The 15,793-nt window shown below is 38.0% G+C and overlaps 1 protein-coding gene across 2 annotated transcripts in view; it reads right to left on the bottom strand.

The window, feature by feature from the left end:
- LOC128664041 (LON peptidase N-terminal domain and RING finger protein 1) overlaps positions 1–15,063 on the bottom strand; it is a 127,173-nt gene extending 112,110 nt beyond the window's left edge. For both annotated transcript variants that reach the window (XM_053718696.1, XM_053718695.1), the window contains exons 1-2: positions 14,391–15,063; positions 11,030–11,148 (exon numbers count right to left, since the gene is read on the bottom strand). In XM_053718696.1, the coding sequence (XP_053574671.1) occupies positions 11,030–11,148; positions 14,391–14,697 (426 nt within the window). In that variant the 5' untranslated portion in view covers positions 14,698–15,063. The remainder of the gene's footprint in view (positions 1–11,029; positions 11,149–14,390) is intronic.
- Between the last annotated feature and the right edge of the window lie 730 nt (positions 15,064–15,793).

Consider the following 15,793-nt stretch of genomic DNA (forward strand, 5'->3'; position numbering starts at 1 on the left):
GCAAAAGAGAGGGGGAGAGAGAGCGCAAAAGAGAGGGGGAGAGAGAGCGCAAAAGAGAGGGGGAGAGAGCACAAAAGAGAGGGGGAGAGAGCACAAAAGAGAGGGGGGAGAGAGAGAGCAAGGGGTGTGACCCCTGTACTGCAAAAAATGGCTCGTGTGAACGGGCTTTAGGACTAGTAGTACCTTATAATTTACTATAAAAAAATATATAAAATATGATGAAAAAAAACAACAACAAAAACAAAAAACACACTTTTTCTAACTTTGACCCGCAAAATCTATTTCAGATCTACAACCACCAAAAAACACCCATGCTAAATAGTTTCTAAATTTTGTCCTGAGTTTACAAATACCCAATGTTTACATGTTCTTTGCTTTTTTTGCAAGTTATAGGGCAATAAGTACAAGTAGCACTTAGCTATTTCCAAACCATTTTTTTTCAAAATTAGCGATAGTTACATTGTAACACTGATATCTGTCAGGAATCTCTGAATAACCCTACAACATGTACATATATTTTTTTTAGTAGACAACCCAAAGTATTGATCTAGGCCCATTTTGGTATATTTCATGCCACCATTTCACCACCAAAAGCGATCAAATAAAAAAAATTGTTATCTATTTCACAAGCTTTAGGTTTATCATTGAAATTATCTACAAACAGGTTATGCAACTATGGCACAAATGGTTGTAAATGCTTCTATCTAATTATGTAGCTTGTAGAGTTAATTTTAGCTTTAGTGTAAAGATCAGCCTCCCACCTGACACATCCCACCCCCTGATCCCTCCCTGACCACTCTCAAACAGCTCTCCTCCCTCCCCCACCTCACAATTGTCACCGCCATGACCATCTTAAAGTGAAGGTAAAGTTTATTAAATTCGAATATATCAATTAATTATTTCACCATAGAATAAGCTAATCGCTAACTTTATTTTATATATATTTTTTTATTTTTCTTGTATTTATATCTATATATTTCCCTACCGTTTCAAAGATATCTCCTCCCAACCTCTATTTCCGGATAATAGGTGCTGTGACGTATAGAGCGGTCCCACCTGCTCTATACGTAATATCAGAAGCATGTTCACAATGAACATTCTAAATGCGCATGTGCAAATATGACATAGCAATCACAAATGCGCATGCGATAGTCGGCGAAACAGAGCAAACAAACGGGAACTCGCTTCTTCTCAGAGATGAAGACTGTAGCGCATGAGCATAGCATCAAGCAGGCGGATGACGTGAGATTTTCAACTGGCTGATCTAAAAACGTGACCAGGACATTAAAAAAAAAAAAAAAAAAAAAAAAACGGGTTGATTTTGCGGAGCTGAAAAAGGGGAATTAAAACCAAGATTACTGTATTTATAATAAATATTTTAAAAAATCATGAATGAAACTCCTATTTATTTGTAACAAAGAATTGGATTGTGGATCAGCGTCAAGGTAACTTTTCCTTCACTTTAAGTACTGGCAGAAAGTCTGCCAGTACTAAATTAAAAGGTTTATTTTATATATATATATATATATATATATATATATATATATATATATATATAATTTATTCTGCAGTGCTGGATCCACCCTTAGCCCCCAACCTCCCTGATCCCCCCAAACAGCTCTCTAACCCTCCCCCTCTACCCATCTTAAGTTTGCTACCCTTCTCTAACCCTCCCCCTCCCAGATCCCTTTCCCAACATTTATTCAATCCATCTCCCTCCATCCATTACACTTTGGCATAGTGTAGCGGTCCCAGTCCCTCCGGCTTATGCGCACTCTCGCCCACCACGCGCGCTCCCGGAACCATCATCCAGCCTAACCAGAACTCCATCCAGCGATGGGCCGCCTCCCTGCTATCCCTCCCACGCCACCAACGATCGGCACCATCGCTGGCCTATGCAGAGAGGGCCACAGAGTGGCTATCTCTGCATCGGTGGCTGAAAAAGGGTATTGCAGGATGCCTCAATATTGAGGCATCACTAAAATACCCTGAAAGCTTGAAAACCCTGAGGACATGCAGGGTACGTCCTTGGTCATTAAAGACTGTTTTTTGTAGGACATACCCTGCACATCCTTGGTCGTTAAGGGGTTAAAGGGAGGGGGAGAGAGCGTAAAAGAGGGGGAGAAAGAGAGTGCAAAAGAGAGAACGCAAAAGAGAGGGGGGAGAGAGATAGAACAAAAGAGAGGGGGAGAGAAAGAGAGAACGCGCAAAAGAGGGGGGGAGAGAGAGAGAGAGCGCTAAAGAGAGAACGCAAAAAAGAGAGGGGGAGAGAGAGAGCGTAAAAGGGATGGGGGAGAGAGTGCAAAAGAGAGGGGGAGAGAGGGAGCAAAAGAGAGGGGGAGAGAGAGCACAAAAGAGAGGGGGAGAGAGGGAGCAAAAGAGAGGGGAGAGGGAGCAAAAGAGAGGTGGAGCGAGAGAGAGCGTAAAAGAGAGGGGAGAGAGTGCAAAAGAGAGGGGGAGAGAGCGCAAAAGAGAGGGGGGAGAGAGAGAGCAAAAGAGAGGGGGAGAGAGAGAGCAAAAGAGAGGTGGAACAAGAGAGAGCGCAAAAGAGAGGGGTAGAGAGCGCAAAAGAGAGGGGGAGAGAGCGCAAAAGAGAGGGGGAGAGAGCGCAAAAGAGAGGGGGAGAGAGCGCAAAAGAGAGGGGGAGAGAGCGCAAAAGAGAGGGGGACAGAGCGCAAAAGAGAGGGGGACAGAGCGCAAAAGAGAGGGGGAGATAGCGCAAAAGAGAGGGGGAGAGAGCGCAAAAGAGAGGGGGGAGAGAGAGAGCAAGGGGTGTGACCCCTGTACTGCAAAAAATGGCTCGTGTGAACGGGCTTTAGGACTAGTATCTTATAATTTACTATAAAAAAATATATAAAATATGATGAAAAAAAACAAAACAAAAAACACACTTTTTCTAACTTTGACCCGCAAAATCTATTGCAGATCTACAACCACCAAAAAACACCCATGCTAAATAGTTTCTAAATTTTGTCCTGAGTTTACAAATACCCAATGTTTACATGTTCTTTGCTTTTTTTGTGCGCTCCCGGACCCATCATCCAGCCTAACCAGAACTCCATCCAGCGATGGGCCAACCAACCCACCTCCCTGCTATTCCCTCCCACGCCACCAACGATTGGCACCATCGCTGGCCTATGCAGAGAGGGCCACAGAGTGGCTATCTCTGCAGCGGTGGCTGAAAAAGGGTATTGCAGGATGCCTCAATATTGAGGCATCACTAAAATACCCTGAAAGCTTGAAAACCCTGAGGACATGCAGGGTACGTCCTTGGTCATTAAAGACTGTTTTTTGTAGTACATACATTATACATCCTTGGTCGTTAAGGGGTTAAAGGGATATAATACTCATGCTAAATCACTTGAAACTGATGCAGTATAACTGTAAAAAGCTGACAAGAAAATATCACCTGAGCAACTCTATGTAAAAAAGGAAGATATTTTACCTCAAAAAGTATTCAGCTCACCAGAGTAAGTGCTGTGTAAACAGTTATTCTTCAGCTGCTGTCCAGTTGCAAGTTGGGGGAAAAAAGCCAATCAGCATCAGCAGAGCTAAGGTAATGCTTTGCCTTTGCTGTGATCTCATGAGATTTCACTGAAATCTCATGAGATTTCATAGAACTTATTAAACTGAAAAAACTATAAGAAAAAGAGAGAATTGTAGATATCAAATAAATAGCTACACAAAGGACAGGGATATCAGCATTTTCATTTTAATAGGTTAAATAACCTTTACATGTAACCCAAAAGTAGGGAAAATACAAAGCGGTGCAGCACAACTCCTGCAAGCCTGCATCAGACAGAGACCCTGATTCTGGCTTTCACAGGAATCACTGTTAAATTGCACAGAGAAATACAGGTCACACAGTCCTAGGACATCAATGCCGCAACATACATTCATACAATCAATTACTGGCTTGGATTAACAAACAACACCTCTAACAGGGGATGGCAGTGCAGTGTCTGCACTAATCAGCCAACATGTTAATCATTGAGGATCTATGTTTGTCAAAACAGGTGTTAGCCACAATAATACGAACAAGAAGGTATATATGTATATTGTAAACACATATGCATGTAGTATTAAGTACATAAATAAATCTGACTTTAGAGAGGTGAATTGAAACCTAGTAGGAAGCCAAGCAACACCTATTTCAGAGGGCACCCCTAACATATAGAAAGGATACCGTGTCATGAAATTATTGTTAGGATCTATGCCTGGTCTTCCTAATATCAAGGTGACAATACCACTAGAAAGATTGACAAATATAATTAAATGTCAGAATTATATGCAAGGAAACAAAGGGCAAATGATATGTCCATATAACATATTAAATCACATGGCATGGCGAGTGGTTGTATGTATGTCATCCGAACGTATGGTATAATTTTCACACACTGTCCAGAGTTCAAACGCCATATATTTACTCTCTCAGAGGGGTGAAATTCCTTCCCTCAATCGAAGTACCGGCCTAATTAATCTTGGAGCCTTCCTTCCGAGCAAAGAGAAACAGCAATCATGTATCCATACTGCTCAGCTTAGTTGCCAAAAGTTTCCATTAGATTACGGACTTTGTTTGTTCCAGGGCAGAGCGGCCCACTCCGTGCACGTCACTGCCGACGCGCGTTTCACCCCCACGTGACCACTGCGTCAAGGGGTTTCCTCAGGGCAAACGAATAGGGATCATAGGCCATGCTTGATATTTATCATTTGTAATCCACATTGATTGGGTAAGCACTTTTACATTGCAGCCAATGTGTTAGCCGCAAGCCTTTTATACGAGGAAAGGTGAAAATATATACAGAAAAAAATAAATAAATAAAATAACACACTCACTTAATTATACTGTGTATTAAAAAACCATGCATAGAGATTGCATAATATATACATCTTATAGCGGCGATAATATAGCTGCCGAAAATAGTCCATATTTCAAAGGGAAGATGTATAATTATACAAGGTGCATAATAAGTGATTAACCTGATTTTAGCCAAAGGTATTAGAAAAAGATTTTTTATTTTAAATACATTATCATTATGAATATAGAATGGGGCTAATAAAAGAGACCCAGACATATAAACATATGTTTTTCTCTCTCGCCTCTTCAAATAGCTGTATTAGAACACAGCTTGAATAAGGCCAATAGATAAATTAAACAGGAACACACACACACTCTTGCATGAATAGCCTCTAAACAGATCATCCATAGATAAAAAGTAAAGAGATTTTTCCTCAAAATATTTATTTACATCTCTCTAATAAAGTAGTAAGGGTAAGGTAAATAACACAAACATTTACAAGAACGTAGCAAAGTCGAATTTCTCGTTAAGACCCCTTGGGGCCAATGTTTGTAATTTATACATCCAAGCTGTTTCCTTTTTGAGGAGTATTTTGTCAATGTCTCCTCCTCTACCAAACAAAGAACAAGTCTCTATACCAGTAACTTTTAGATCAGTTACATTCAAATTGTGGTGTAGCAAAAAATGCAATGCTACCCCACTTTTTATGTCACCATCTTTTGTTGCTTTTATATCATCTTTGTGCTCGGACACTCTGTCTTTCAGCATGCGTCTAGTTTTGCCAATGTAAAACATCGGACAACTGCAAGAAATAAGATAAATCACATTTTCTGTTTTGCAGTTGATAAACTGTTTGATAGGAAAAACAGTACCTCCAGTTAAGAAAGATTTTGAACGTACAATGTATCTACAATAGACACAGTGTCCACATTGAAAACATCCTTTAACTTTTCTATGTTCACCCAACCAATCTTTAGAACTTGGGCTTTTTACTTAGAAACTTTTGACAAGCTTGTCTTTTAGATTTGGAGCTCGTCGAGCAACCAAAGAGGGTTGGACCCCCACAAGCTTTGAGACAGCCTCATCTGCTTGTAGGAATTGCCATTTTACATTCAGTATATGTCGTATCATCTCCCAATGACAGTTATATTCTGTAACAAAACAAATTGTTTGGTCACTTTGCTTGTCCCTAGTCTGATAGAGCAGGTCATCTCTGTTTGCTTTTCTTGCTCTATTTCTAGAAAATCTCAAATTACGTTTTGAGTAACCTCTCTTTTCAAACCTGCTGAACATTTCTCCAGCATGCTGATCATACTTATTTAGACTTGAGCAATTTCTCCTTAAGCGGAGAAACTGCCCAACCTGAATGCCTCTAATTAGAGACTTAGGATGATGACTCAAGACTTCCAAAATGTTATTGGTGGCTGTCTCTTTACTGTATATTTCTGTAGCCAGCACTGTTCCTTCTTTTTTGATTTTTACATCCAAAAAGGTTAATTCACTAGTGCTGTAGTCGAAAGTCAAAAGAATGTTAAACTCATTGACATTGAGTATCTTAACAAAGTTTTTCAGGGACTCTTCAGTGCCTCTCCAAAGGAGAAATACGTCGTCCACATACCGAAGCCAAATTAGGACATGTTCATCTAACCAATCTTGCAGTTCACCAAAGACCACCTGGCTTTCCCATAGGCCAAGGTGAAGACAGGCATAAGATGGGGCACAAGTGGCCCCCATTGCTGTTCCCCTTATCTGTTTGTAGAATTTTTGGTAAAAAAGGAAGACATTGTTTGCTAAGATAAATTGTAACAACTTAAGGACAAACTCAGTATGTTAACTGAAGGCAGGACCTCTACTTTGGAGGAAGTATCTTACCGCTCTTAATCCAACCTCATGGGGTATGGATGAATAGAGTCCTTCAACATCTAATGACACAAGAAGCGTGTCTTGTTCTATTGCCAGACCATCAATCTTTCTAAGCAGGTCATTAGTATCCTTCACGTAGGACGTGAGGGATGTAAGAAACGGTTGCAAGAATTTATCCACATAGTTTCCCAGGTTCTCTGTAATGCTTCCAATCCCTGAGATTATGGGACGACCCGGAGGGTCTCTTAAGTTCTTATGGAGCTTAGGGATACAGTAGAAAACCGGAACTCTGGGAAACTTTGCATAAAGATAATTACATTCCTTCTTGTTGATGATGCCATCTTTTCTAGCATCATTAAGCAGGTGTAATAAATCAGCCTGTATAGATTCAATGGGGCAACCTGGTAACTGGAGATACTGATCTTTGTTACGAAGTTGTCGTTTTACTTCATTAACATATTTTGTCTCATCCATAATCACCAGGTTGCCCCCCTTATCCGCTGCTTAATGATTAGACCTTTTTGATTTGTTAGATCAAACAATGCCATTCTTTCATCTTTTCTTAGGTTGTCATTAGAGATTTTGTCAATAGAGATTTTATTTATCTCTTTTTCGACTTCCCTTACAAACAATTGGACTGGATTAAGAGCGGTAAGATACTTCCTCCAAAGTAGAGGTCCTGCCTTCAGTAAACATACTGAGTTTGTCCTTAAGTTGTTACAATTTATCTTAACAAACAATGTCTTCCTTTTTGACCAAAAATTCTACGAAAAAGATAAGGGGAACAGCAATGGGGGCCACTTGTGCCCCATCTTATGCCTGTCTTCACCTTGGCCTATGGGAAAGCCAGGTGGTCTTTGGTGAACTGCAAGATTGGTTAGATGAACATGTCCTAATTTGGCTTCGGTATGTGGACGACGTATTTCTCCTTTGGAGAGGCACTGAAGAGTCCCTGAAAAACTTTGTTAAGATACTCAATGTCAATGAGTTTAACATTCTTTTGACTTTCGACTACAGCACTAGTGAATTAACCTTTTTGGATGTAAAAATCAAAAAAGAAGGAACAGTGCTGGCTACAGAAATATACCGTAAAGAGACAGCCACCAATAACATTTTGGAAGCCTTGAGTCATCATCCTAAGTCTCTAATTAGAGGCATTCCGGTTGGGCAGTTTCTCCGCTTAAGGAGAAATTGCTCAAGTCTAAATAAGTATGATCAGCATGCTGGAGAAATGTTCAGCAGGTTTGAAAAGAGAGGTTACTCAAAACGTAATTTGAGATTTTCTAGAAATAGAGCAAGAAAAGCAAACAGAGATGACCTGCTCTATCAGACTAGGGACAAGCAAAGTGACCAAACAATTTGTTTTGTTACAGAATATAACTGTCATTGGGAGATGATACGACATATACTGAATGTAAAATGGCAATTCCTACAAGCAGATGAGGCTGTCTCAAAGCTTGTGGGGGTCCAACCCTCTTTGGTTGCTCGACGAGCTCCAAATCTAAAAGACAAGCTTGTCAAAAGTTTCTAAGTAAAAAGCCCAAGTTCTAAAGATTGGTTGGGTGAACATAGAAAAGTTAAAGGATGTTTTCAATGTGGACACTGTGTCTATTGTAGATACATTGTACGTTCAAAATCTTTCTCAATTGGAGGTACTGTTTTTCCTATCAAACAGTTTATCAACTGCAAAACAGAAAATGTGATTTGTCTTATTTCTTGCAGTTGTCTGATGTTTTACATTGGCAAAACTAGATGCATGCTGAAAGACAGAGTGTCCGAGCACAGAGATGATATAAAAGCAACAAAAGATGGTGACATAAAAAGTGGGGTAGCATTGCATTTTTTGCTACACCACAATTCGAATGTAACTGATCTAAAAGTTACTGGTATAGAGACTTGTTCTTTGTTTGGTAGAGGAGGAGACATTGACAAAATACTCCTCAAAAAGGAAACAGCTTGGATGTATAAATTACAAACATTGGCCCCAAGGGGTCTTAACGAGAAATTCGACTTTGCTACGTTCTTGTAAATGTTTGTGTTATTTACCTTACCCTTACTACTTTATTAGAGAGATGTAAATAAATATTTTGAGGAAAAATCTCTTTACTTTTTATCTATGGATTATCTGTTTAGAGGCTATTCATGCAAGAGTGTGTGTGTTTCTGTTTAATTTATCTATTGGCCTTATTCAAGCTGTGTTCTAATACAGCTATTTGAAGAGGCGAGAGAGAAAAACATGTTTATATGTCTGGGTCTCTTTTTTTAGCCCCATTCTATATTCATAATGATAATGTATTTAAAATAAAAAATCTTTTTCTAATACCTTTGGCTAAAATTAGGATAATCACTTATTATGCACCTTGTATAATTATACATCTTCCCTTTGAAATATGGACTATTTTCGGCAGCTATATTATCGCCGCTATAAGATGTATATATTATGCAATCTGTATGCATGGTTTTTTAATACACAGTATAATTAAGTGAGTGTGTTATTTTATTTTTTTTTTTTTTTTTTTCTGTATATATTTTCACCTTTCCTCGTATAAAAGGCTTGCGGCTAACACATTGGCTGCAATGTAAAAGTGCTTACCCAATCAATGTGGATTACAAATGATAAATATCAAGCATGGCCTATGATCCCTATTCGTTTGCCCTGAGGAAACCCCTTGACGCAGTGGTCACGTGGGGGTGAAACGCGCGTTGGCAGTGACGTGCACGGAGTGGGCCGCTCTGCCCTGGAACAAACAAAGTCCGCAATCTAATGGAAACTTTTGGCAACTAATGTGAGCAGTATGGATACATGATTGCTGTTTCTCTTTGCTCGGAAGGAAGGCTCCAAGATTAATTATGCCGGTACTTCGATTGAGGGAAGGAATTTCACCCCTCTGAGAGAGTAAATATATGGCGTTTGAACTCTGGACAGTGTGTGAAAATTATACCATACGTTCGGATGACATACATACAACCACTTGCCATGCCATGTGATTTAATATGTTATATGGACATATCATTTGCCCTTTGTTTCCTTGCATATAATTCTGACATTTAATTATATTTGTCAATCTTTCTAGTGGTATTGTCACCTTGATATTAGGAAGACCAGGCATAGATCCTACAATAATTTCATGACACCGTATCCTTTCTATATGTTAGGGGTGCCCTCTGAAATAGGTGTTGCTTGGCTTCCTACTAGGTTTCAATTCACCTCTCTAAAGTCAGATTTATTTATGTACTTAACACTGCATGCATATGTGTTTACAATATACATATATACCTTCTTGTTTGTATTATTGTGGCTAACACCTGTTTTGACAAACATAGGTCCTCAATGATTAACATGTTGGCTGATTAGTGCAGGCACTGCACTGCCATCCCCTGTTAGAGGTGTTGTTTGTTAATCCAAGCCAGTAATTGATTGTATGAATGTATGTTGCGGCTTTGATGTCCTAGGACTGTGTGACCTGTATTTCTCTGAGCAATTTAACAGTGATTCCTGTGAAAGCCAGAATCAGGGTCTCTGTCTGATGCAGGCTTGCAGGAGTTGTGCTGCACCGCTTTGTATTTTCCCTACTTTTGGGTTACATGTAAAGGTTATTTAACCTATTAAAATGAAAATGCTGATATCCCTGTCCTTTGTGTAGCTATTTATTTGATATCTACAATTCTCTCTTTTTCTTATAGTTTTTTCTATATATATATTTTAAGGGTCTGCATTTTCAGTCCTTAAAACAGGTTCAGCTGTGTCCAGCTTAAGGGCCCAGCCTAGTCTTTAGAAACAGCCTACTCCCCTTACTTTTCTCCTAACTTATTAAACTGAATAGTAAAATAACATAACTGTGCCTGGACATGACAGATGCACAGTCCCTAGCTTGTCCCTAGCCAGCATGCTTACTGGCTGCTTAAAGTCTCTTTGCAGTGGGGTATAAATACTCAAGAAATTTGAGATATCTTCCTTTTTTACCTAGAGATGCTTAGGTGATATTTTCTAGTCAGCTTTTTACAGCTATGCTGCATACATTTCAAGTGTTTAAACATTTGAGTATCATGTCCCTTTAATGAACACAGTAGTAAATAGCATTTTAACAAACAGTTACATGCCTCCAAACCATTTATTGAATCAACCCTGTATCAGGAGACATGGGAGCTGGTGCCACAATGGCAAGAAATTCAGTCATGGCAGGGGCATGACTGGGTGCCAGGGGTGAGAACAACGGAACAGAAATGTTTGACATTTCAGTGATCTACATCAGCTATTGAGTAGGGCAAACATTTCACAAACTGAAACGTGACATAAATTGGCATCCTATGGAGAGTGCCACGTTTTAAAGTCACCAAGCTCTTCAGTACTGAATGAATGTACTTACCACTGGATTACGTGGCTGCACGGTACATATCACTTCTGCTTCCCTCAGTGCCTCTGGGTACTGCTTTAAAGCACAATAAATTTCAGAGCGAAGAATTCTCAGGGTAACATCATTCGGTGCTGTAAAATAAATATTATATGCTATTATTATCTATTAGACAGATGAGCCCACTCTATTAATAAAGTTCGAATGCAGCCTATAAAACATGTATTGAATAACTAACTTTTCAATAGCAAAATAACTATCACATAATTATATTATTTTACTGTCATTTTGATTTTGGCTGTTTGTGCATGAAAAAGTGAGGACAGAAGGGTTTTTGCTATTTTTGTTCTAGAAGTTTATTACATATCTAAAGAAAATGCAGAGCACTTAAAAAAAAATACATTTACATTATTTTACAAATTAATAATGGAAATAAAAAAGGCAAACAATCTCTGCTCATATACAGAAGAAAAAAAACTTGCTTGTATTGCAGCAAATGTAATGTTACATAACTTTATTACACTTGTCTGTCATAATGCTGTAAACCTAGAAAAAACTGAAGGCGATGACTGAGAAAATCAATGAAGAAAAAAAAAGGTTTAAAAGGGAAAGTAAAGGCAAAATTAAACTTATGTAATTCAGATAGAGCAGTGAGGGCTAACCTTGCCCCCCCCCCTTATGTTTCAGAACTACATTCCCCATGATGCTCAACTTGAGTGCCTAAGCAACATGGGAAATGTAGTTAGAAAACATTTAGGGTTAGCCCTCACTGAGATAGAATATGCTTTTTAAAATTCATTTTCTGTTTACATTTATTATCTGTTCTCTTGGCATCCTTTGATAAAAAATATGCAGAGGAAAGCTCAGAAGCAGCAATGCACTACTGGGAGCTAGCTGCTAACTGGTGACTACTAGTGTGTTGCTGCTTCCTAAACAAAGGATACCAAGAGAATTAAGCAAGCTTGATAATAGAAGTAAATGTGTTAAAGAGACACAACATTTTTTTTCCAATTTACTTCTATTATCACATTTTCTTAGTTTTCTTGTTATTCTTTGTTAAAAAGTAAGAAGGTAAGTTCAGGAGTGTGCACGTGCCTGCAGCACTATATGTGAGCAGTTTTGCAACAATGTTATACAACCGCAAGAGCACTAGATGGCAGCACTACTTCCTGTAAGGTAGTGCTCTAGACATGGGAACACTACCTGTCTATACATCTCTTCAACAAAGAATAACATGAGAATGAAGCAAATTTGATAATAGAAGTAAATTGGAAACTTTTTAAAAATTGTATTCTCTGTCTGCATCATGAAAGAGACATTTTGGCTTTCATGTCCCTTTAAGTTTAAGTTATTTACATGGATTTCTCTATCTGAATTATGTAAGAAACATTTAATTTTAATTCAATGCTCAAAATAGCCCCCCCAAAAATGTGTCTGATATCTCACCATGCTGGCGAGTTTTTGACCATCTGGCTATTTGAGATCGTACTAAAAAGTTAAATTATATGAAGTAAAAAAACATTGCAATATACTCTTATTTATTTTGCCCCCCTTTCCTGTCATTTAATTATAAAAACCCTGTGAACTTCTTGTTCAATTCTTGTTTAAAGTGGAAATGCAGCACCAGATTTATCAATGCTTTATTTCACAGTCATTGGTTGGACACTCTAGTGAATCATTTATAACTGTCCCTAATTAGCAACAGCAGAGAAAGAAACCTAGGTTACAACATGGCAGTACCCATTGCATTATGAACACTAAAACTTTACATTTAGTTTTTTCCATATTTAATCAACTAATGCATTTAAAAATAAATCTACATATTATTCTCAGGCTAATCATTTTTTTCCAATACATTTTTCTGCCTAGCAATTATCTAGGGTTTAATAAAGGGACATAAAACCCCAAAATTTTCTTCCAATGATTCATATAGATCATACTATTTTAAATAGCTTTCCAATTTACTTCTATTATCTAATTTGCTTAATTCTCTTGGTATCCTTTTTTGAAAAGCATGCCTAGGTAGGCTCAGGAGCTGGGTACTAGCTGCTGATTGATGGCTGTACATACATGCCTATTGTGATTGCCTTACCGATGTGTTCAGTTAGCTTCCAGTAGAACACTGCTGCTCCTTCAAGTAAGGATACCAAGAGAATGAAGCAGACACACGATTACAGACTAAAATGTTGCATCTAGAAAGTTGTGGGCAGAAATTTTGTGGATTCTGAAATCACTCAATTTACCGTCTCAATCTAATTAGAGGTTTAAACGTTATAAAGTATATTAATAAAACAATGTTGGTTGTGCAAAGCTGGGGAATGGAGGGTAAAGGCGTTATCTATCTTTTTAAACAATAACAATTTTGGAGTAGACCGTCCCTTTAAACATAGTGTCAAGGCTTGAGGTTAGGTAACCTCTGGAGGGCTTGGGATGTTTGCAAATTGTAGCAACATTCTATAGCTTCCTAAAGGTCAAATACGTTTAAGTCCTCTGGCACTAATGGCAGTAGCAACATTGCTACACAGCCACATTCTGGCAATAGCGACATTACATCTACAATAATCCCGCAACCACAATATTGCTTTTGGGATTTCCAATTACTTGTATTGTAGAAGACACTCTGAAGTGTCAACAGAATTAAAAAAAAATAATGGGTGCCACAAGGCATAAATGCTTGATGACTTAAGGGGACACTAAAATAAGCATTGCTGTGCCAAATACCTCAATATAAAAAGCATTCTTAAGGCATTTAAAACTGTCATTTGATAGAAATTGATTTTCATTCCAAGGCCATAGCCCCTACAAACTCTCTTAATCTTGCTTATCTTATCTCCTCTGCATAGACAAATGAACCATGTAATTATTAAACAATGGGATTAATCACAATTCTTTAGAAATAGGGATCAAACGATTTATCAACAAAAACTGCCATAAACTTAAAAAGTGATTTTCTGTTGAAAAACATAAAGGTTTTCTAAAGGATTGTGAATTTGTGATCCACCCCAAAGAGTTTGAAAATGTTGCATGATCAGCATTCTGAAACTTGCAGGATAAGCTCAGCATCACTGGAGCCTTAGGAAAATCACATTGTTAGAGTTTAATTACAGGAAGTGTGGGACAAATAAATAAACTATGTTACAAAGTTTGTTGTTTTCTGTTAAATATAACTGGAATGTTTAAGTAGAATTACAGTTTAGTAAAATGCAAAAAATAAATAAAAAAATGATGGACTTTAGCCAATTCATTTGTTTTCTAATGGACAGAACCTAACCATGGTATAATTTATTAGCACAGGAGATACCTGTTGGATTTTATACAGGACATTTGAGTATAAATGTGCACATCCAATCAAATACCTGCAAATCCAATTTCTTACCAATTACAATCCCTTTACAAGTTAATTTTAACGCCTCCTCATACTCCTGATGTGACATAAGATCTTCCAAGTCCCTTGTGATGAGTTTCATTTTGGTCTTTGTCTCCAGGCACTTATCCAGCAAGTTAGATAAAAGGGTATTACACCTGAAGTCCTTGGCATCCTTGACCTGCAGCCTTTGTTTACAAACCTTACATCTCTCTGCCATTGGTCTTTGCAAACAGATTTTGCAAAATGAGTGTCCACAATGCAGAGTTACAGGGTCCCAGAGCAGATGCTCACTTGATGGACACAAAAAGAGATCCATAATGATAACAAATGAATAGGGCTATACCAAAATGTAGAAAGAATAGATCAGTGTTGCAATATTATTGGTCCTAGCTGGAGACCTCTAATTGAGATGAATTCTTAAAATGCATAAAATAAGAAAAATGCTGGCTATGCATTTTTGTCACATCAACAGCTGACACAAAATAATTCCTTCTGATTTAAAAGAACCAGTCCTGGCATCGCAAGCAAAAAAAAAAACAGCTGATCACAACCCAATAGGCTGGGCATTTGCTTGGTTATGATCAGTTCACTTGGGTTTGCATTGCTAGACATTGCGGAGCTCTCTGCATTCCTTGTCTTGTGTACGTGACCGTAGCTGAACAATATATTATGAACATAAAAGGGGGACGGAAGAAACAAGTCTGACATAACATGTGAAACAAAATTACATAAAGTGCACGGTCACGTGTGCCCTCATTCCGCTTTCCTGTTGGCTGCCGATATACTCCCCGCCCTTGTTGTGAAACAGCCTCTGGCTCCCGAGTCCCAGGTTTCATAACGTGGTGACAATGAGGAGGGGGTGAAGCAGACAGTGTTTTCTTAGGTCTCTCGAACGAAACATCAGGTCTATGTTTATTTACACGCAATATGATTACATATACAGCAATCATTATGCACAAGTTAACTCTAAAGGAAACGTGTCATTTTTATTACTGCAATGTGTGCAGCTGCTGAATACAGAGCTTGTAGGCTGCAGCAAAATATGTAATGTGCTGCAGCAATATATGTGCTTGTAAAAACCGTCTGGTAGCTGGCATAACTGGAACACAACATGTTTACCAATCTCAGTTCTTTATGTCATATGACTATAAACACAACTGTATTGCCCAGAACAAAAAATCAGTTAAAACTATAGAGAGCTGATAATTAAAATTTTGTTTAAATGAAATCTAGTGGTTTTTAAAAATAATATATTTTCATATATATATATTTATATATATACTGTATGTATGTGTATATATATATATATATTTATATATATACTGTATGTATGTATATATATATATTTATATATATACTGTATGTATGTATATATATATATTTATACTATTTGTGCATTTTATTTTATGTTT

This window comes from Bombina bombina, chromosome 6 (genome assembly GCF_027579735.1).
Source record: "Bombina bombina isolate aBomBom1 chromosome 6, aBomBom1.pri, whole genome shotgun sequence".
In the NCBI taxonomy this organism is placed as follows: domain Eukaryota; kingdom Metazoa; phylum Chordata; class Amphibia; order Anura; family Bombinatoridae; genus Bombina; species Bombina bombina.